Source organism: Silurus meridionalis, chromosome 6, assembly GCF_014805685.1.
Source record: "Silurus meridionalis isolate SWU-2019-XX chromosome 6, ASM1480568v1, whole genome shotgun sequence".
NCBI classification, from domain to species: domain Eukaryota; kingdom Metazoa; phylum Chordata; class Actinopteri; order Siluriformes; family Siluridae; genus Silurus; species Silurus meridionalis.
Genome location: NC_060889.1, coordinates 15,830,599 through 15,855,311, shown reverse-complemented (window position 1 = coordinate 15,855,311; position 24,713 = coordinate 15,830,599). Strand labels below are relative to the sequence as shown.

The 24,713-nt window shown below is 35.8% G+C and overlaps 2 protein-coding genes across 4 annotated transcripts in view; one reads left to right on the top strand and one right to left on the bottom strand.

Moving 5' to 3' along the window:
- Window positions 1-24,713, bottom strand: part of rap1gds1 (RAP1, GTP-GDP dissociation stimulator 1) — a 55,234-nt gene that overhangs the window by 231 nt on the left and 30,290 nt on the right. For 2 of the 3 annotated variants that reach the window (XM_046850807.1, XM_046850809.1), the window contains one exon: window positions 22,240-23,868. In XM_046850807.1, coding sequence (XP_046706763.1) covers window positions 23,741-23,868 — 128 coding nt within the window. In that variant the 3' untranslated portion in view covers window positions 22,240-23,740. Of the gene's footprint in view, window positions 1-22,239; window positions 23,869-24,713 lie in introns of those variants that run through there. The other variant, XM_046850808.1, reaches the window with a different exon arrangement.
- On the top strand, window positions 11-23,295 carry tspan5a (tetraspanin 5a). The gene is made up of 10 exons (XM_046850813.1): window positions 11-371; window positions 9,574-9,624; window positions 11,808-11,954; window positions 12,909-13,079; window positions 14,938-15,063; window positions 17,173-17,220; window positions 17,638-17,754; window positions 18,432-18,493; window positions 20,491-20,526; window positions 20,613-23,295. Exons 1-9 carry the CDS (start codon window positions 288-290, stop codon window positions 20,501-20,503), a joined length of 819 nt encoding a protein of 272 aa, XP_046706769.1. The 5' UTR covers window positions 11-287; the 3' UTR covers window positions 20,504-20,526; window positions 20,613-23,295.

Here is a 24,713-nt window from a genome sequence, read left to right as displayed (position 1 = left end):
CAACGGCTCAGATTCACCGCAAAACCAGGCCGAGATTCGTTTCGCGCAGGAGCCACCGGAGGCTTCTGCCCAATAGCACGACCCGTGTATATGCATACAATCTCTACTATTTAATCTGCGGAAAAACAGTCCTGAATGATGTATGGATGGTGGCAGTGAGGGGGAGCACGAGATCGCTTTGTAGATAAAAGAGAAACGCGCTAGTGATCAGCCTGAACCTGCTACACTTTTCCTTTTCATTTCACATGTAAGAGGCAGGAGAAGGGGACTTATGTGGACGAGCACCAATGATGTCAGGAAAGCATTACAATGGACAGGAAGTCAGTTGCTGCATCAAATATTTTATATTTGGATTTAACATAATATTTTGGGTAAGAACATGCTTTATTTTCAATTTGTTTTTATTAATTTGTCGGCTGTTATCTAAATGGTGATGCCTTTGAAAATAGAACTGTGTTATACCCGATGAGAAAACGACAATGGGTAACGTGATCTTTAAGAAAGAAAGAAAGAAAGAAAGAAAGAAAGAAAGAAAGAAAGGAGGAAAGAAAGAATGGAAGAAAGGAAGGAATTATTATTTTAATTTAAACACCGACAGACCGCTTCATACTGATTTCAGATGGAAATCAAAACACTGATGATACTTATCTCATCCTGATCCGACCTGCTTGTTCTAGTGTCTTATTTCCCCCCGTCCATTTTATTCCATTCTTGGAATGAGCAATGGGTTTTGTTCTGTTCTCTAAAGACCTAGCAAAACTTCAAATATCCTCCTTTTTTCCTAGCATCGTTACATTTTCTGAGTGTATTTTCTGGTGTACATTCAGCCGCCTTTGAGTCCAGCGCGTTTCTGTGCACAATGATAATCGGCTTTAATATCAGTTTAGACTGCGTACTACTGATCTGATACTGAATACTGAACTGATACTGTACTACTGATCTGATACTGAACTGATACTGTACTACTGATATGATACTAAATACTGAACTGATACTGTACTATTGATCTGATACTGAATACTGAACTCATACTGTACTACTGATCTGATACTGAACTGATACTGTACTACTGATCTGATACTAAATACTGAACTCATACTGTACTACTGATCTGATACTGAATACTGAACTCATACTGTACTACTGATCTGATACTGATCTGATACTGAATACTGATACTATACTACTGATCTGATACTGAATACTGAACTGATACTGTACTACTGATCTGATACTGAATACTGAACTCATACTGTACTGATCTGATACTGAATACTGAACTGATACTGTACTACTGATCTGATACTGAATACTGAACTCATACTGTACTACTGATCTGATACTGAACTGATACTGTACTACTGATCTGATACTGTACTACTGATCTGATACTAAATACTGAACTGATACTGTACTACTGATCTGATACTGTACTACTGATCTGATACTGAATACTGAACTGATACTGAATACTGAACTGATACTGTACTACTGATCTAATACTGAATACTGAACTGATACTGAATACTGAACTCATAGTGTACTACTGATCTGATACTGAATACTGATCTAATACTAAATACTGAACTGATACTGTACTACTGATCTGATACTGAATACTGAACTGATACTGTACTACTGATCTGATACTGAACTCATAGTGTAATACTGATCTAATACTGATACTGTACTACTGATCTGATACTGAACTGATACTGTACTACTGATCTGATACTGAATACTGATACTATACTACTGATCTGATACTGAATACTGATACTATACTACTGATCTGATACTGAATACTGAACTGATACTGTACTACTGATCTGATACTGAATACTGATACTATACTACTGATCTGATACTGAATACTGAACTGATACTGTACTACTGATCTGATACTGAATACTGAACTCATAGTGTACTACTGATCTAATACTGATACTGTACTACTGATCTGATACTGAATACTGAACTAATACTGTACGACTGATCTAATACTGACCTGATACTAAGCTACTGATCTAATACTGAATACTGATACTGAATACTGAACTCATAGTGTACTACTGATCTGATACTGAATACTGAACTGATACTGTACTACTGATCTGATACTGAATATTGAACTGAAACTGTACTACTGATCTGATACTAAATACTGAACTGATACTGTACTACTGATCTAATACTGAACTGAAACTGTACTACTGATCTGATACTGAATACTGATACTATACTACTGATCTGATACTGAATACTGATACTACTGATCTGATACTGAATACTGAACTGATACTGTACGACTGATCTAATACTGATCTGATACTAAGCTACTGATCTAATACTAAATACTGATCTGATACATGGAAATAGACGTTTCAGACGGTTGTGAATTCTTATACTGGTATAACATTTTCCAAACTGGTCCATATTGTTCTCTCAGCTGTCTAACCATCTAACCAAAGCAATCAATTTGGCTAAGCATTAAGTTTACTGGAAAAGCCAAGCAAATGTGTCTGATGATGATGATGATGATGATGATGATGATGATGATGATAATAATAATTTTAATAATAATAATTAATATCTAGCATTTTTTGTTTGTTTTCCTTTTTTTTCCCCTTCCATTCCTGACTACTTTCTTCCCATATTCTTCTCACCAAAACAAAATGTGTTTATAATGTATATACTCGGTGTTATATTATCTACAGGTAATCTATAGTTGAAGTGGAGAGCCAAAACAGAAGACAGTCTTATCAGCACACTTTCACTTTAGTCTACACACAATATCAAGCTATGCATCTTTTCCATTAAGTCATTTCGGGGATTTCTGTTCTCCTCAAACACAGGCACTTTTGTTTCATTTCTGTTTTAACTCGTCTTTGTGCCATCAGACTAATAATCAGGCTATTGTAGGACACCATGTTGGTTTTTTTTATGGTTCATTATTCTTGTTGTTTTGTATAAGTGTAAGGCAATGATGGTCTTACATTTGTATCTGAAACATATATCTATTACACTTTAATTCTTTTGAAATGTGTACATTTTATTATTTTGCAAACGGGTATAGATTTGTTGTAAAATTTAGAGCTTTATTGATTGCACTACATGCTAATTAAATAACCTTTATTGGCCTCATTCTTTTATTAATTGCTGACACTTCTACTGTTGTCTGCACTTTTTTCCTCTAAGAATCCTGATTAGCTTAGGCAAACCTTATTAAAGAAATAAGCTAAAATACTAGGATGTCAAAATCAAAGCTTCATTTATATATATATATATATATATATATATATATTATAAAACTACAGCATTCAGATCTAATTACCTGTTGGAAAAGCAGTACCTCTGCAGTGTCTTGGTTGTAAAAGTCTGTGGAGCAGGACACTATTGGTCTTCTGTCAACACATTCGTTATAGCTGATCAAATGATATTGCAACACTAGTATACTTTCGTGCTTGCAAATGTATAGTACAGCCAGTTAAAGTAATAATCTTCAGTTTATCCAGGCTATCAACCAGATTTAATGCTTACTTCAGTAGAGTTTTATGTGTATTGTGCTTTCAGGAATAGTCAATGTCTCTAAAGGCAGGTTTACAGAAATATATACACAGGTCAGGCATAACCTTACAGCCACAGATCAGGCATAACAATATGACCACCTGCCTAATATTGTGTTGTAAATAATGTTTAATTGCTGCCTAATATATTGCACCCGCCAACAGGTGCCATGATGAAGAGGTAATCAGTGATATTCAGTTCACCGGTCATAATATTATAATGTCATAATTTTATGTATAATAGATTCAGTATGAAAATTTTAAAATAAACCCGTCTCTACAAATGTATCCCTAATTAGCAAGTCAGAGGCGACAGTTCCTGAGAAGAAATGAGGAAGAAACATACAAAGGAACCAGACTCAAAAGGAAACCTATCTTTTTCTGCTTGACACTGGATAGTCCAATTATAATAAATAAAAATAGCTTCCCTTCTATAACTGTTTACTGTACGGTACAAAAAGTGAAAAACAGGAAATTCTTTATTTTTGTTGAACCGTTTATTGATGGAGACTTGAGTTCAAAATTGTTTGTTACAATTGTAGTCCTAAAGCTATCATAGCAATTGTTGTCAGAATTCAGCCCCACTGTTAACTGGATCTGGTGTAATATTGATTGGATTAAAGTGCTTACTGAAGATGAATGACTAGATATCAGATACATAGAAACTGTACAGTTCAAATGTCAAGTTGGTGTGTATTTGCTTATGCTTTGCCATGTCTGTATTCCATATAACATGTTCCTGGGAGCAGTAAATAAAGCACCCAAAATAATTGTGAACAATAACATAAAGTTTTCAAAGTTGCCCAGATTAATATTTATATAATGTTAGAAATAAATGGATGTTTTAAAAAATGAAACCGAAAGAAAATAAGTAAATATAATGTAGCGTTTTTTAATTATCCAGATTGGTTTTGCTTTGTCCAGTCTTTTTTAGGCTTCAAACTTCAGGCTACTTTGATGCACTTTCCATGTTCTCAGAGCATCAGAGCGGGTCTCTGTTAACTACTGTAAGTGCCGTGCCTCCACTAGCTTGTTCTTTCAAATGAAAGAAGTCCTTTGTTTTTCCGCATGACATTTTCCAGGGTACATGATGTAGGCTTTTTGGGGCATGCTGTACTGCTGCATTTTCCATTTTGTCAAATCAGTCAGTGAAGCACCAGAAAGGCATAAAAGTCTCATCATGGTGATATATGTTTAATTATAGCTCTCATCATTGCACATAGATAAATATAGCTGCACAGTTGTAGAGCTATGTCCTACACTAGGTGACCTCTGTGTACCACCCCAGCTTTGACTATTCCTGTTCGTCTTATGTTTTATGCATTTATGTGTCTCTGGTTCTTATAGTAACTAAGCTGCAATAATAAAAACAATCTTCTGATTTAAATATAGACTAGCAATCTTCAGCATGCAGTGTACAGAGGATTTGATTATGAATAAAAGAGATCTTGAATGGGCTGATAAGATTATAAAGTCCTCTAATATCATTATAACACTATTTTTAAGTTATAGAACAAGATTGGCAGGAGATTATCTGGTTAAATTGAGTAAATTGAGACTTCTCCTCAATAGCATTTTAGGCCATGTTGTTTCCAGATATGTAATACAGTTCTGGATGGATTAAACAAATAAAATGGCCCTGGCCCTACAGAATCTGGTATGGTAATACCCAAGGTTTCCAACATGTAACAAGAAAAAATCATTATTAAAAAAATATATATATAAATAATAATTACAGGTTATTTTAGCACAATAAATCTTAAAGTGGTTTTAATTGGGTTTGACATGTAGATGTAAAATCAGCTCTAAAATGTAATAAATGTAGATTGCATTAGATTCTTTATTGTCATTGTGGGTCTAGCCAGAAGTGCAAATATCAATTTAGCAAGTAGCAGCGAGTGCATGTACAGCGAAATCTTTCAAACACTCTGTATACGACGACCTCTGCTGCTGCTGCCTAGTGTGTGAATAGATCTTATCATACATGTTATTCAACAGTTATTTCCCGCTTCTACTGATTATGACAGGCGACATTCTGTGAGTGTTTATATTACCCAAAAACAGACTGGGGCTATGTTCCTCTGTTTTCATCACATAAAAATCCACTTTGTAGTAGATGCTAATCATTACTACAGTAGAATTTGTGAGATTAGCAATGGACAATTCAAACAAAAAGATGAAATTAAAACAGAAATGTGCAAATCACTCTATAACTAGCCAGCACACCACAGGCGTATACTAGTAATGATGTACACTTGCTGCATCATTCTGTTGGAAGACATCAAAATATTGAATGTGTGAACTGTAAGTCATTAGAGAATTAAAACCTGGCACAGCTACACACTGATGGAAAGTAATAAAGTACAAATTCTTTGTTACTGTACTTAAGTGACCTTTTCTGGTGCCAGTACTTTGTTTCACTATTACTATTACACATTCAGTTTTTTACACAAATGTCTGTACTTTCTACTTTTTACATTTTCAAAACAAGCTTGTTACTTTAGTTTCTACTTGGTGACATGATCAAACTGGATTTTTCAAACTTTACTAATGCTGTATTATTTGATGGCCCTCATGCACCACAGGCATATTCTATCTATCTATCTGTCTATCTATCTATCTATCTATCTATCTATCTATCTATCTATCTATCTATCTATCTATCTACACACACACACACACACACACACACACACACACACACACACACACACACATACACACACAGGGTTATTCAAAAAAGAATGAACCGAAATCTTGACTCATTGCTTCAGTTCTTAAGCATCGTCATGGATTGAGTCCGTGACCATTTGAAAGAGGAGTTATCTATGTTTTGAATGGCTGCTACTGGGACGATGTAGTCGCGTCGTTCTTCCGGAAACGTTCAGTTGTTATACCGTGAGGTCCAGTTATCAGCATGAAACTTAAACAGGTAGTAGTAATGGCTACTTTTTACTTAAGAACATATCAGGCCTAAAATTCATTACTTAAATTTAAGTGAAAAAATTTAGTCATTACTTCAACTTTTACCAGAGTCGTTTAAAACCTGAGAAACTGCAATTCTACTTGAGTGAAGGATGTGTGTAATTTTGCCGCCTCTGCAGCTACAACAATTTTCACTGATTGTTTTTTTTAAGCACCCAATCGGGACTCTTAAATGCCTTTACAGTCTATTTTTTTTTTTTACAGAGAAATAATGCTGAGAATGCTCAAAATGATCTTCAGACAGTTCCTGATCGAAGATTTCCTAATTGTTTTGTTTGGCAACATGACAAATTGTCATTGTTGGCTGAAAAATTTAAAATCAATTATTTGGAACTGGTTTGAACATGCCAGACATGGTACAGACAACAGTAGTTTGAAAATATGCAAAAGCAAGACTCGCATTTAACCAGCTCAAAAGAAAGTAAAAGAAATACCCATCAAAATGGTTCAATATAAATAAATAAACTAATAAAGTGGTTTAAGCAGCTTCAAAGCTTATTGAGCTGCGAATAACATCACTACTTCTTAGCTAGGCACAGAATGGTGAAAAGAAGTATAACAACATCCCAAACAATTCAATTTTAAAACAATTTAAAGCTACATTTAAGAATTAAGCTAGTCTATTACTTATATCAACAAATTTAAATACTGATAAATTGCCTTTCCATTTACTGCAACTATTATTGAAGATTGGGAAAGCTGATTTACATATTTATTTACCTTTTATTGTACACTGTCAAGGCATGATTGTTGTTCAGCTGTTAACATTTTGAATTGTTTTACATTAAGTTGGTTATTGTACTTTGTTATGATTAGTTTAAAATGGGCATTTGCTTGAATTGGTTTATTATTTTTTATCTCTCTAAGGGTATGTTTTCTTTAGAGCTATATTCTTATCATTGGATGCTCTGCTCAGTAACTTGGTAAATAACCAAGTTACAAGTTAAGTGTCCAAAACCAACATAAAAACTAATTGTGATCATATGATGATACTGTGATACATATATGAAGAGTATACATATTGTGATACAGACTGAAAAAAAAAATTGCCAAATTACCCACTGCTACACCACACACAAACCATATTTCCTTAGCCTGGGTTTTGTACACCACTTGTGGTGGCTGTGCATTGAACAATACTAGTACAATAATCATAGAGCACCAATAGCATTCATTTAGAAGAGTGTATGCTGAAGGTTTTTGAATCAACATTGTTCTTTATATACGTAATATTATAAGCATACATTTATAAGGCATATTATCATAACTTAAATGTGGAATGAGATTAAATGTGCTTTATTTATTTTAAATTCAGAAGCAAAACACAGACTTTTATTCTTATTAAGCAGTTTTGTTTTTCTTTTCACATTTACTGCAGGCTAACATGACTAAACATGACTTTAGTCAAAAGTAACATGACTTTACTTTTCTGTATACTCCTAAATGTAAATATAAATAAAAATTATTATATAAATATAATATAAATAAAGTTTCTTAAACTGCATGCGTTGTGAACCCTAAAGGGCAGAAACTGAAAGATGATAATCATAACATCATAATCATAAATTCTCTCTCTCTCTCTCTCTCTCTCTCTCTCTCTCTCTCTCTCTCTCTCTCTCTTTCCAATTGTTTGATTTCTTGATATTTTGGGAAAGGATAACAATGAAGAAAAACATCTGGCCCTTTAAGAACATTGTACCAAAAGATATAAGATATTGAATCTCATTCTATTTAACTCCAAAATCCAATCCCAAAATTGGCCATACAAATGGATTTGATGTTTTTATATCAATTGTGTGTAGTATAGCTAGGCCTAGAGGTAAATGATTTACTTTGCTTCCTATTTGAATGTCAGCAACATTAAAGCTTGAAATAAGAGTTGACAAACAGCACTGTAATGAGTGCAGATCTCAGTGTCAGACCATGTGTATGAACAATGAGATCTTATAAATATGATACAGAAAAAAGTGTATATGTTTGCTTTTATAGACTCTGCGGTCATATTTATACAGAAATTTGACATTTTTAAATGGGCTAATTTATTGTTGTAATGGTGAGATGTTCACATTATTTAGTTCATATACTGGAGGGTTTAACAACAAATCTGATCATTGGGAAAGTCACTATAATTGTACACACAGGATTTGGGTTACTGGATTTTTCAGGAGAGCTTTTTTGTTTCTTGTTTTTTGTAAATATATACTGAAATCAATCTCGTTTCAGCCGGTGCTAGACACTGCAAAGGAGTTACATGTTTGAATCACTGATAACACTAACAGTCTAAACCCTTTTATTATTGCTGATGACTTGGCAGTGAGGTGCTCCTGAATTAAGGTTATGCTGTTTCAATATTTATTAGGAGAAATGGAGAGATCATCACAATTATTATTAGTGCAAATGTGTAAAGACTTTTTTTCATAATTAGGAATCATAGTATATTTGAACACGTTTTCATTATTCCTCTAAAGCCAAAGTAATCTCTATAAAGTCAAATTAATACTGTTAATATATTTTCATGTTTCATTTGAGTATCAGAGATTCTGCTGTTTATTAAAAACACTGGATTATTCTCTTTAGGAAAAACAAATATGTATTAGTATAGTCTGTTTGTCTTAAACACTGTAAGTGTTTTCAGATGTTTTGCATTATCTCCCCTCATTATAAGGCTTGAACCTTAGTACAATGAACTGTTGGAAACAGTCAGAAATTCACTCCACTTTCACACTGACCCCTGGCTTTATTTCTTATTTAGGGTGCCTTCCCCGAAGGTTTTATTGTTTGTTTAATTCTTGGGTTGTTGTTTTTTTTGGTAGAGTGAGAGTCAATATATGTTATTGGACTAAGTTAGATCTTTGTATATGTTAAATAAAATTTAGAATTAAAAAAAACATACTGAATAAATGGTGAATATTAGAACAAATTGCTGATTTACTGAAACTTCTTTCTTTTTTTCTTTCTTTCTTTCTTTCTTTCTTTCTTTCTTTCTTTCTTTCTTTCTTTCTTTCTTTCTTCTTTTTTTTAGTTGCTGGGTGTGGCCTTCCTTGGTATTGGACTATGGGCATGGAGTGAGAAGGTGAGAAAATGTCAAACACACATTGACTGGAGTTTCTTAAAATCAAATATGCTGAACAATGTTACATGTACAACATGAATGTAGTGAAAGAACTAATAAAAGAAAAGCCAGTGAGCAGTGTACTTTCACTGACACACGTACTGTACTGAAACTTACTGAAGAAATCACAAGTTCAAACTTCAATGTTCCCACAGTCTTCTATAAACAGGGGTTTGGGAGGGGTTTTTTGAAGCTTCAGCATGGAAAGAAATAGTCTTCCTCTTCTGTCAGATCATGTGTACAGATACGGTATTTAACAGCCATGTGACCCTGTATGTGAAGCATTTCACCCTTACATAAAGGCTCAATCTAGAACACTTGTTTTTTCCCTGTTATTTATTTGTCTTTCTAAAAGAACACTTTCTGTAGAATTCTGCAACAGGTTTTTTTTATTAAAGGACTCTAAGGAGGATGGTTTTAGGGAGCCATTAACCCTTTAAATAGGTGTGAGGGTTATTGTGGAACTATTTAGGTGGAAATTGGCACTGACTAAATTTGGAGCCAAATAAACAAAAAAACAACTGCAGTAAACATAATTGAATGGTATAGTGCAGTGGTCCCCAACCCCCAGTCCGCAGACCGGCACCGGTTCGTGGGTCAATTGGTACCGGGCCGCATAGAAAGAATACATAACTTACATTATTTTCCATTTTATTTATTATTTAATTCTGAAAGATGTTTTATTTTGGAAAACTGTCTGTCTATGACTTGATGCATGTCATGATGCTTCCCTCGGTCACATGTCTTACCTCCACACGATACCTTCTTAAAGGGGCTCTGGCCGCTAACACATAATACATTACCGCTAAATTCAAACCCCCAACTAGCAAAATAAACAAAAAACAACACGGTGGATTCACGTTTATTGTTATATTTAGAAAATACTAGTTTTTATGCCGGTCATATCATTTTATTTTGTTGTATTTATCCGCCGCACCTTAATGGCCGGTCCGTGAAAATAATTTCCGACATTAATCCAGTCCGTGGTGCAAAAAAGGTTGGGGACCACTGGTATAGTGCATTTGTACTATTGTTCTTATTTTACTTAAGTCTTAATTTGACCCAGCAGTTGTGTTTAACTGCTGGGTTTAAGTGGTGTTAAGTGATTTTCTTTCCAAAGCAGTATTATTAAATCAGATGCACATCTTAAACAAGGTCAATTTGTATATCCTGCCTCTGTTTGCTAACCAAGTGCAAGCTTGATCATTTTAAATTTGATGAAGCAGATTTTAAACGACGTATGCCGATAGGACTGTAGCAGAAAGTGTGCCATCTCTACACAAAGATTTTAAGTGCTATATACTATATATTTTTATTTTATTTTAATCAACCACACAAAGCAATGCAGTTACAATACTATTGTAAATATGGTATTCGGTAATTGGATTGCAGAAAATTACAGAAGCGTTGCTTCACATTTTTACAGATTAGTACACAGTGTAGCCCGGGAGGATGTAGCTAAAGATAAGCCTGGCAGGCAGTGAAGGCACTGAGGACAACGCCTTGAAATTGAATAAACCTCGTATTATTCAGGTTTAAGAACCAGAGATTTAGGTTGGTATGGTCGGGTTGGCCTGCTCTCAGCAGAGATGTTGTTGAAGGAACGACAGAATCAAAGCCAGCAGTGCACTACAGTTTTTGCACACAAAGAATAATATACAGAACATTATTCTATTTTATTACATTTACTAAAGCCAAAAGAATGTTCCATATGCTATATACTGAGACCCTCACAATAATGACCATCTGTTCCATCTCAGCTCTCTGTCTTCTGTTCACACTTGGTGTTAAACAGCTGTCTCAAGTGGATTGTAGTATGTGCACATGTACAGGGGAGTTTGGCATGTTTCAGTACTGCTTTATTCAGGATTTTATTTATGCTGTAAATGGTTCGATATTACAACACAAGTCAGTGTTGAACTAGGGATTGGAAGAGTGTATTTGGAGTTTAGCAGTATGTTTCCAGCTGACAGATTTTACTGTTAAAAAATTATTTAATTGTTGAATTTTCAACTGTCAAATTGTCATTTTAATTTCCTTTTTTTTCCCTCATCCTCTGTGGTGGTGGTGTTAAAACACCACAGCAGTCCTACTGTGGCTGACTAGATTTTAATATATTTTAATACTCTGTCTGTTTTTGTCAGGGCGTGCTCTCAAACATCTCCTCTATCACTGATCTGGGTGGGTTTGACCCCGTCTGGCTGTTTCTGGTGGTGGGGGGTGTGATGTTTATCCTGGGTTTTGCTGGTTGCATCGGAGCTCTGAGAGAGAACACAGTCCTCCTCAAATTTGTAAGTCGGTTTCCATCTTCACTGTATTCTTTTTAGACAGTAAACGTGAGCTACTTTTTTGTTTTTAAATATGGACTGAACTCATGAATTATTTTCCAGAATATCAACTATTACTTTTTTCAGTGCACATTCACACAATGGGCTAAATATGGGTTTTAATACAGAACTCTAAAACAATTCTCTTTGGAAATACTCCTGAACACGCATATTGTGGACAGATGAGCTCAAACTATATGCACACTATGCATACAGTATATTTTACTGTTAATGGTCAATGAGCACAGCATGAAGCAACAGATGTTTAAAACATTTGGATGGATATTTGATGCATTGCAACTTTTGGTGGGGGAAGCTTTATCATGACAAATGTCATTATTAATCTAACAGTATTCCAGACGGGAAAAAAAAGCCTTTTCCAAAAGCTTAAGACTTGGACATAACAGAATCAGCTTTACTGGCCAAGCATGTCATGCAAGAGTAAACCAACAGTGCACATTTAACATACAGGCACTGCACAGCAGTGCTGGATTGAACATATATCTCCGCATTAGTTGGATAACAACTCCTAACATGTTGTGGACACAATCACTCTTTTGCAGCAGACATCTCAGTATCCTGATTTGATCACTAAGCCAGACCACGGTCTTACATGAAAGAGGACAATTCTGTAAAGCAGCTTTGAGGCAATATACACTGTAAAAAGCGCATTAGAAATAAACTTGAATTGAAAATTCACATGCATGTAGCATGTGAAGTTGTATAAGTTTAAAATGTATAAGTTTAAAATGTTCTGTATGAAAGTGTCCAATATCCCTCCATGGAGTGTTTAACATTTGTATGGTGATCTAATTATTCAGATAAATTCATACATCATTTCATACATGATTTTTTTTTAAGTAAGTATTAACTTTAAGTAATAATATTTATTTGTCCTTGCTTTTTGGCCCACGCCAGTTTTCAGTGTTCCTGGGAATTATTTTCTTCCTGGAACTGACAGCCGGAGTTCTTGCCTTTGTCTTTAAGGATTGGATCAAAGACCAGCTCTTTTTCTTCATAAATAACAACATCCGAGCGTATAGAGATGATATTGACCTACAAAATCTAATCGACTTCACTCAGGAATATGTAAGTGATATCGTGTGTGCTATTTTCATCAACACACAGTGGAGGTTTTCAAAAACTTAAATAGAACAATAAGAAAAGAAAATAATTGAAATGAAAGTTGCTTGATCAGAAAGTAGATGAGGCAGAAATTGAGAGTAAAAAGAGAGAAAGATTTGAACAAGCATTATAGATCTAACAGTTGCTGTATCTCAAAGAGGCTGTGATGGAGACAGTTACCATAGCAGTTCTCTTCATTGTGCTGGCTGTAATAGGCAGAATCCCCACAATGCAACTCATTTATTTTCTTCTACTTTTATTTAGCTGACAGTATTGCTGTGTACATCACACTGGGCTGCTAAAGTCTGTCTGTTTCACAAAATTTTATCTTTAACAGACATTTTTGCCAGACAAACCATCTTTGAAAAAATAGAAGCTCTCAGTATTATTTTGGAAAAAAAAAACAAAGCAGTGCCTTTTGAATGGCACATCACAACATTATGTCCACTACTTTTATGCAGTCTTAAATCTAAAATGTAAAACAAACGCATGTTTCCTCATGATAACTATGTTTAGAGGAATCTAATTCAGAATCTAAATCAGAGTTTACTCAATTACTGATTCGGATTATAGGATTTTGCTTTATTTGTACATCTTAGAGTAAAATATTGGTCCTGTGTCACCAAGAATTGTTGAATTTTTCTCTTAAAAGGAGAGAATGGAATAGGAAACAATGCTATTATGCCTGATTAAAGCACAAACAGGACATGCCACATATGTGGTCATATGTCTGCTTAATTCATTTCATTTCATCAAGTAGAACAACACTGAGTAATATATTGGATTTTAAATAGGATTAAATCTAAAAAGTATAAGGGTTCTGGGCCATTGTTTTACCAGTGACAGATACTGGAGCGACAGATCACATGAACTGTTTTAACCAGCCAGTCCTTCTCCACCTGAGGCAAAACCTAAATTTAATACAGTGAACTGTTCTATGTGAATTAATAGACTATTGTATGTTTCTGAATTTATCTATTTTTATGACCAAAAAATTTCTTTTAACTTAGTTATAGGGTTTGTGTTTCCATTCGAATAGAGAACAATTAAACATTATCAAACAAACAGGCTAAACCTAAACATACACTATATGGACAAAAGTTTGTGGACACCTCATTCTAATATTCCCTATGTGTTTTTTGAACATCCCATTATACATTTATTCCCCATTTTTTACTATAATAACCTCCAATCTTCTGAAAACAAGTTCTACTAGATTGCAGAGTGAAAATTGTGCTCAGTCATTGACACAGGAATTAGTAAGTCAGGTATTAATGCCTGGGGTGCAGTCAGCATTCCAGTTCATTCCAAAGGTGTTCAGTAAGGTTAAAGTCAGTACTCTATAACAGGCCACTCAAGATCTTCCACTCCAAACTATGTAACCCATATCTTCATGAAGCTGGATTTGTGCACAGGGCCATTGTCATGGTAGAACAGGTTTGGGTCTCGTAGCTCAAGTGAAGGAAACATTTCCAAAGACATCCTATTCAATTGTGTGCCTCTAACCACAAAGGTGTCCGGATGCTTTTGTGTAAATTGTGTATCTTTTAGTAAATATGAAAAAGCTGTAAACAAATAAATGTCCTCAGCAGAAGCAGCCTTGAATGTACAATCAATGAAAGTTGAGACGGTTCCTTTTTTAATATTTATTTTCTGTTAGCTTGTGAAAAATTAATGCGTGGTTGCCAAAGCCACTGTCATAATTCATGCTTAAAAATAACTAAATATTTAAGAATTATTTAAGTGATTTTCAAGAGCATTTTTATACATATACCAGCCAATAAACAGTGGAAGAAAAGAGCATGTTATTTTATATTCGCAGTGGGAGTGTTGTGGAGCATTTTCAGCCGATGACTGGGATCTCAACATCTACTTTAACTGCACAGACAACAACCACAGCCGAGAGAAGTGTGGTGTTCCCTTCTCCTGCTGCAACAAGGACCCAGCGGTAAGAGAGCAGTGGGCGATGTAGGAGCCTGGTTTAACTGCTTGTATTTTATTTCCTTTTTAGCAATAGTTTTAGTATGAATCTTTTTTATCTATATAACAAGACTGATTTGGTACAGTACAATCTCTTTAAGTTGTATAGGTTGTGAAAAGATTGATGAAATTATCATGTAATTGTTTTTGTTTTTGCTTTTTGCTCATGAGGCATTACAGGGCAGCATAACACAGTTAAAATAAAGATCACACTGCCCACTTCTGCATACACAATTAGCTAGTGATGCTCTGTTTGACAATTTGAATCAAAAATACAATGCTGTCTCATAGCTTTCTCACTGGCGGTTTAATTTGAAATAAAGCACAGCTTGCATGAAAAAATTGCCAATAAGAAAGCATTGACCAAAGTAGCAAACTTGCAGGCAGTTGTTCAGGTAGTAAAATAACCACGTGTGTACTATGAATTCTTTGCAATTAGCCGTTTTCGAGCAGCAGAAAGCTACATTCTTTTACAATCTGATCAATTTCAACAGGCAACACACACACATGCAAGTTTCATTCACTCGGTTGCTCACAATTGTACCCGATGGTCAATCTGACTGAGCTGCAGAGATCCTGTGTGAATATGGGACAGTTCCAGAAAGACAACCATCATTGCAGCCCTTCACTGATCTGGGCTTTTTGGCAGAGTGACTAGGCGAAAGCCTCACTGCAAAACCCATGGAAGCCTGCTTGGAGTTTGCCAACAGACAAGGACTATCAGAGTTTGTGGAACAAGATTCTCTGGTCTGATTTAACTGTTTGGCTTCAGTTCTAAAAATTATGTCTGGAGGAATCCAGGTGCCACTGATCACCTGCCCAAAACCATCCCAAAAGTGAAGCATGATGGTGGTAGCATCATGCTGTGGGGATGTTGTTTTGCATCAGGGACCTGACAAGTGATCAGGGTTGAGAAAGGGCAAAGTTTATAGATATCTTCTTCTTTAGGCTTCTCCTATTAGTCATCACCACAGCAGATCATCCGTCTCCATACCCCCTGTCCTCTTCGTCTGCCTCTTTCAAACCAAAAAGTACAGAGATATACCAAATAAAAATCTATTCCATAGCTTTCAGGACCTCCGTCTGTGCCAAAGGTTCACTTTCCTACATGACAATGACCCTAAGCACGCAGCCAAGACAACAAAGGAGTGGCTTATACAACTCTGTAAATGCCCTAAAGTACCCCAGGCTGCATGTTTGCGATGATGGAAAATGAACGCAAATACATTAAAGATCTCTCTAATTCATTTTTCTGTTGTAACATTACAGCCCACTGGTGGTACAAGTTAGCAGCACAGACTTAGACTAGAGAAGTTATGAGCTGCCTAGATGATAAGTTCCCACATATTCCACCAGATCTAGTGTGATCTTTAGCTGATGTCATGCAGGGCGAACCTGCAGGATCACCACAATTATTTTCATCCTAAAAAGCTTTGATGCTTCATCTAGGCTGAAATGCTGAGGTTAGATTGAGATCACCACCTGGGGAGGACATGTAGAGTTGATTATTTTCAGCACAGCAGTGATCACCTGTTTGCCCCTCTACAAATCTCTGGGTGGTGGCACTCAAATATCCCAGAGCAGCTTCTGGGATGCTGGGAGTGATCAGGAGAACATGATGGTTTGTGGTATAAGATCAAAGAAATCATAAAAAACCCACCTCAGTAAGCAGAATGAGTTGGAGGAGGCCATTTAAGGTAAAGAGCATTCATTATAATATGCTAGGATTAATCAGCCTTTTATTTAAATGCTGTAACTCATAACTCATCACTCATCTCTTTCCTCCCTGTGTGTAATTACATCACTTTAACAGTCAGGTCTAGCAGATGTATGTTTTGAAGAAAACAGAATTAAACAAAACTATGGTTTAGAGTTTCCACAAATTATTTCAGTGAATACAGAAGATAAGAAAAAAATGTAGGCTAAAGAGTTTTTATGCTATTTTTTTATTTTATTTTTTTACCAGTCCACATGTACCACAGTACTGTTTGTTACTTGTGGTTTTTTTTTTTTTTGTTAATGGTTGCTGCTTCTGTTGAAAGAACTATTATTTATAACACACTTCTTGTTTTTTTAGGAGGATGTGATCAACACACAGTGTGGATATGACGTCCGGGCTAAAATAGTATGTTGAACTGTTCTTTTCTTTTCGAGTCCATCCTTCTATCACATTTAGGAGAATGAACTGTAGCAAATACAGTAATATATCCTGATCTTTCTCATGCTTTTTTTTTTATTCTCATCTACCATAGCGACACAATATGTAAAAATGTCAGTTACTTTCTGGTAAAAAAAATGTAGAAATACCACTGGTGTCTTTTTTTTTTTTCCTTCTTTGTTTATCAGTTAGAGAAAAATAATTTGCATGTAGTGATCAGATATTACACAGTGAGGATGAGGTGCCCCCTGCAGGTCATGAATCATAACACATTCCTTATGTTGATAAGCAAACCACTGCACACGGTGCTGCTATAAATATATTTAGAGTAATCTGAAGAAAATATAATGTTCTATAAGATTATGATGATATTTGTTTCTGTAGGATGATGAGCAAAAGAACTACATATACGTGAAGGGCTGTGTGCCTCAGTTCGAGAAGTGGTTACAGGACAACCTGACCATAGTAGCCGGAATCTTCATAGGCATTGCACTGCTACAGGTAAAGGTTCTTTTTTTTCTTCCCTTTACAGGTAGTCGTCGATTTACGACCTTGCGATCTTACGACCATTCGACATTACGACCACAAGCCGCGGCGTACGACAGTGCGTACCAGTCTCCGCGATTTTGAAAGATAAAGCATTCGTGAATCAAAATGGTGTAGAGATGATACAAATGGCATAAAATGAACAAATACTACTTCAAGATTTTTACAACATAATTTCACAGTACTGTACATATAGCCTACTCTACTTACGACCAAATCGGTCTGTCAGAACCAATCGTGGTCGTAAGTCGACGACTACCTGTACTTCTCACAAATATAAATTCTTCAATTATCATGGTATAAGATGATTTATTGCACTGTTCCTCATCAGTCTATTTTATTTACAGTACACAGTTGCAAACGTATGTTGACAGTAGGTCTTTTGTTCACATGTGCAGAATGTGAGGGCTTCATTGTAAAGTAGTGCAAATAAAATAATATCAGCATGCCATAGTCAGATCTGATTTTGCACGGTGGACTCACCAGTCTCTCCATCATGCAACATATTTATTTACCTTTCTAATAGTCTCGGGTTGTGATGATATTGTACATATTGCTGTATATTATAATGTACAACGTGTTTTTTTGGTATATGGTTATGTGAGACAATCAACTTGCTTTCTGTTTACCAGATTTTTGGAATATGCCTGGCCCAAAATCTAGTGAGTGATATTGAAGCCGTGCAGGCAAGTTGGTAAGTGAACCTGATCGGGCTAATGAAGTTTGAATACGTCTGCTTTGCTTATGCATGCTGTATCTGCAAAACACTGCATTCTAACTCTTAAGTAGGCAACCAAGCTAGAAGCATGTTCCTGCTCATTTCCTTTATATTTCTACTGATTAATCCATTCATCAATTGTCATTTCATTTATTCTTATTTGTAAAAAAAAAAAAAAAGTAATTGCAGACACTATTGTCCCTTTAACTTCCAAAAGAAGCTGATAAATGGGGTATTCCCATAACCATTATCACTACTCCTCTGTCCACATGAGACTGTACCAGCATGTACCCCCCTGTACCCCTGTGTACTTGTGAGAGAGGCACTCACCTTGTGGGTGAAAAATTAGGCCACACCCATCACATTTAGCATGTTTCCTTTAGTCATGGAAAGCCCTGCAAGGTTTTCCATTCCTGCTCCTCCTCACAACTCTGCAGTAGCCAGTCTTCGGTCTGACACATAATCAGATCTTACAGAAACGTGAGGTTCAGGATAATAAACAATTTTAAAACTATCACAGGGGTAGATTTGTCTCCGTTTTATTTGCAGGTATTGCTATTTTAATTTAACAATGTGTATATGCAGGTAAATAATAAACTAACCCCTTCCATGCTGCTCATCATGCATTTGAAAACGGTTCATTTCCACAGGCTTGCATTGAGGCTTTCTTTAATACTAGGTCTTCTTCATCTACTTTTGGACCGAGAACCACTATAGCTGTAAAATAAACTCAACAGAGCCACTCAGTGCAGACTATCATAACTAAACTATTTACATATTAGACTTGATTAAATTCGAACAACATTCTGACATTATAGGGTTAATTTTTTTTATTTTCCAGTTACTGGGGTTTAAATTAAACCCATTCAGACCAATTAAACAGGTCAAGACTAAAATAATGCTATTATAACAATAAAAGTGAAAAAAAAATATCTCAGAACCCCCCGATTGTGCTTCACTGCCTCCTTATTGGTGAAACCACTGATTCAGAATCAGAGACAAATTTCACAGCTTCCTAGATGATGATGTCAGCATGCAGAACATTTGAATGGATTTTTTTAAATTGCATTCTCTTCTCCTCTGCGTTTTGTGCATCTCTATTCTGTGCATGCTGCAAGTCATCATGCTACTCCTCAATGAGCATTTAAAGACACAGTCTCTCATCCTCTCTTTGATACACTCTATATGTGCCTGTTAAAAGCTGGCTCGCTTTGCTACGTTCCCCCCCCCAAGTCCATATCAATTTTGTCCTCCTCTAGGGCTGTTTTCTTACCAGCACTCTTTTTCTAAGTGCTGCAGTGTAATTGTATGTATAGTGACCTGCTGCTGTTTTACTCTTTTAATCAGTACTCTGGATCTGAAACCATGATTAAGCTGGTCATTTAGTATTTTGGGAGGTTCTCCTTACATACCAGCAGAAAGGAAAATGCATAGTTGCTTGTTAGCCATAACAGTGCAGAATATGAAGTGTAAATTCAAGAGTATTGAGTAAACCATTCAGTAATCACAGCTGTTTAGACACGTAACCATTCAAGGAATTGAAACAAAATTTTATCTTTGAAAAAATCTTCAAATCTTTGACTTTATATCAGCTCTTTTGTGGTGATGGTGTGGTGACTTGTAATGCAGTTCTTCACTGAACATATTAATCTCTCCTGATTTTTTGTATTTGAACTCAAGTCTATTTGTTTGCATTTTTTTACATTCTGGAGGCTGAACTGTTTAGTCCTCATTGGTCTTCCAGAGGTCATTTGTTATTTCTAAACCTACCACTGACATTTTGCTTCTTAATCTAAACAGATTGTGTATTAAAAGGGCTATGAGTACACATGGTTCCAAAAGAATTAGATGTGTGGTGGGATAACACCAAATATTGTGCTCCAAAACCTGGTCAAAGCTGCAGCATGGTGCATGCACCTTTTGACCTGATGAGCACATTTAGTTGAGTCTCACTAATTTGATCTCTCTTGCAGTTTGTTCACCTGAAGATAATGTTCCCTTAGACACAGGTAATTGACAGACAAACACACTTTCACACCATAAAGCCAGAACTATTCTTACTATTTAAAACTTCTCCTTTTATTTTTTTTTACAGAATTCGACAGTAATGGCGCCAGCAACAGAACCCAACATGCCGCGGTCATCAGGTTGCGTGTGTGTGTACAGACGTGACCTGCCTCATTATATTTTATTGGGGAAATAAAGATCTTTTCAGTGTTTCACAGACCAGTCACGTGTGTATAAAATGTATAAATGCGTGGCTGTGCATTTGCACGTGTGCGCGTGCACATTTCTTGGCATATTTTATTATTAGTATGCACTACATCTTCACTATGTCCAATGATTTAGAGTGTTAGTTTCCTGTTAACATTGTTTCATAATCACACACATTGATATTATTCTACTAATGAACAAATCTCTGTCCCGTTTGTGGACAGTGACTGGTAACCGTTTGGTGCCGTAATACCTCAAAAGGTATGAACCTGTACTTCATCAAGGTAAAGTCTATAATATTGAACGACCTCTGACACCAGCAGAATATACAGTGAAAGTATTGTGTAGTGATTTATAATCAAATCGAAAGGTTCAGAGGTTATAGTCACTGATAAATATAATAGTTAATATGTTAGTAGAAAAATGGCTTGGAGAGATGAATATCTATTTAGATTAAATATACTTCAAAAAGTATTCAGTTACACACTTTCTATAAAGGTCAGGGATTTTTAGAGTGATTTCCTGACTGGTTTTCCATGTGGATGTTCTACAGTTTATTTAAGCAGCCAATGAAGAAATGTCTGATGAACATAAATATGTTAAGTGAAAGAATGTAAAATGTATAAGGGAATGTTTCTCTAATGTAGGAATATTATAAGCAAAGGAACTAATGTTGAATACACTGTCAATTCTGTGCTCTACTTATCCATTTTATCAAATAAACAATTTTTCACCTGACGTTGTGCCTCACATTAAACATGTGGAAAGGAACTACATCTGGTTACCAAGTACATTGGTGCTCATTATTATCATAAATCAAATTGCAAAATCAGCCCCAGAATTTGAGGATTTTATGGAAACTTAGTAGAGTTTATGAAAACTATAAATGTAGTATTGTGTATAAACCTGTAAATTAAGTGTAGAGCTTTCATGTATTAGTATTGTGTAAGAATAAACTATTTCTCCTCTCTCTCTCACACACACACACACACACACACACACACACACACAGACAGGAGAAGCTCTATACTACTTATTAGTTTTCAGTTAATCTTCTGTATTTGTTTTTCAGTCACTGGATCTTTAAATATTAATGAGGACCTGTTGTGGATTTTTGTTCTCTTGTATTAACTTGTGCAATTACTTATATAAATGCTTTTGGGGTCGAAATACTATTAGTATTGTTCCTCATTCCACATCTTTCTCCTGGTATTTTTTTAACATTTTTAGATACATGCAACGATTCAAATGGTTGAAATCACTTCTCTGAATACTATAAATCTATTAATATCTCCAAGATCGATGCATGTTCCAATGCAAAAATGTGTGACGGGCGAGAAAGATGCCACCCTGCAAAAACTGCAGCAGGCCACCAGAACACAACTAGCTGAAAAGAAAGGTGGTTTAACTGAAGTTCTCGTGAAGTAGCTTTGAGAATTTTATAGGTTTAAACATCATTGTTTTAAATGAGTAAAAACTTATAAGGGAAAAAAGGGCCATGAAAGCAATTTATCGCCAGCAATTGTCTTTAATAATCATTTTCTATCTGCCAAATGTACAATTAATCAGTGACATTTACAACAACTATTCGAGTTTAAATATTTGTAATGCAGTTTTATATAGATATATTGGTTTGCTGAGTGGTTCCTTAAGGTTACAAATCTGATAAATAACATTTACCGTACATAAAGTGACCACGTCAGGGAGGTACGGTATCCCAACATGCAATGGAAAGGCATGTTTCGTGATACTCAGTGGGTTGGTAAAAGACAAACCTGTACACATGCAAAAAAATCCAGCTCAGGAAATAAAAATGTACCACAGTATCAAATGTACACCTTTGAGAACGAGCACTGAAGAGAGCACGTCGTCTCGGGCACTCAGAATTGTTGCTCAATGCCATGGATTGTGGAACTGTTGGCAGAATTTCAACCACCTCAGAACATAAAACACTCGTATGCACTGACTTGTCTAAGCCCATTCTTGACACTTGACATGATTGCTTATTATATATTTAAAGACCTTATGATCCATATCCATTTGCGTTGTTATGCCTGCTAAAAAGACAGTTGTGTTAAACAGCGTGCTATAGAACAGATCATATAGCCTAACATTATTAACAATGTAATGTCAAGCAACTTTTTTTTTACTATTCTGACTACGTGTATGCAGCCTAGACATCGTCATAAACTCTGACAAAAGGGCGGCAAATAGAAATACTTATTAATTGTTAACAAGATGCTATTATTTGTTCATAATATCCATATGACAACAGTAATCTGTTTCAAAATTCAACAGACCAGTGATATGGAATTAGCTCTTTCCAGGAAAGTGACTACAAACAGAAGTGGCACTAGGACCATGAGGGGGTTCGAACGTAAAGAGTTTGCTCTGCTCAGGTCATCCCACCTACAGTACAAACACATTTGATCTCTACTCGAAACATGTCAAAGGCAGGTACTAGTGTATATATTAAAGGGGGGGAAAGTGTATTGTAGAGAGCGAGGTGTAACTAGCTGAACACAGATGCACCATTAAATCAGACTACTTAAAAAAAAAAAAAACATGCAGGTGTCAAAATCAGCAGGTATTCAAGCTACACGGAACACGTGGGGTTTACACGGCAAGAACATATGGCTGCGCTAGTTTCTCCTCTAGCCCTCATGTTGTTATTGTCTAGACATTTTATTTTGTTCCTTTTTTTTTTGCAGGTTTCGTCTTCCTCGATGAGATGTGAACGCTTTGTTTATCACAGCTATGGTCTGTTTTTGTGTGTTGCACGCTTCCTAACTCACTCGCACAACCTATTGCAGGAGGCAGTCTACGATGTCCTACGAAGTGTCGAACGCATGCGTGAATGGAGCTGGAGTGGGATTGAATACCTTGGCACATGACAGAGGGAGACGATGGGACTCGAAGGAGGTTAAGATTGTGGATAGGAAAGGTTGGCAGGCAGAGAATGGATGGAGTGTGTGTGTGTGTGTGTGTTGGGTGTGTAAAAAGAGTCTTTTAGCTCTGGGCAGTGAGCCTCTGTTCTGTTAGAGAGGCCTGATGGGCCACCGTTTTGTTCTCATGGGAACGTAGTTTGGATACCACGTCAATGAAGGCCAAGCTCTGTACTTCTTTATGTAGAGGTTCTGCAGAGAAAGAATGCAGGTAGAAATCAAACTTCATGTCATTTTCTAGCAATATGTCTGGCACTCTGAGAAACCCTGGCAAACTGTGTTTTCAAAGACCTCGATGTATGCACTGGGATATTTTCATGCTGGAGCAGTTTTGAGTTAATTAGTTCTAGGGAAGGGAAATTGTAAAGCTACAACAGAAAAAGACACTATACACTTGTGCACCTGAAACTTTGTTGCACCAGTCTGGTGATTACCCAAAGATAGTTTGGAGTCTCCAAACCTTTGGTCTCATATATTGCAATACATTTTTTAAAAAGGGGGAAAGTTTTTTTAATCCTATCAGGACATAGTAAAAATAATCTAGTCATTATCATGTCTTAGAATTAGATAAATACAACTTTGGATGAACAGCATGAGACATTTGTCATTATTTATTTTGACAACGGAAAAGCCATGTGTGAAAAACTTATTATACCTTCAATAGCTTGTAGAACCACCTTTAGCAGCAATAACTTGAAATAATCATGTTCTGTATGACTATCCTATAGAAGGAATTTCGCTCACTCTTCTTTTTAGTGTTTCTTTAGTGTGGTTTTTAGGCATTTGTTTATGCACAGCTCTCTTAACGTTCTACCAACATATCAGCTGGACTGAGGTCTGCATTTGACTGGGCCAGTTTCATTGTTTCTGGGCTTTTTCAGACATTATATTGCAGATTTACTTGTGTGCTTGGCATCACTGTCTTCGTGGACTAATTTCAACCAAGCTTACTCTAGAATACTTTAGTATACAGAAGAGCTCATGGTCTGCTCATTGACTGCAAGTTGACCAGGTTCTGTGGCTGCAAAACAAGCCCA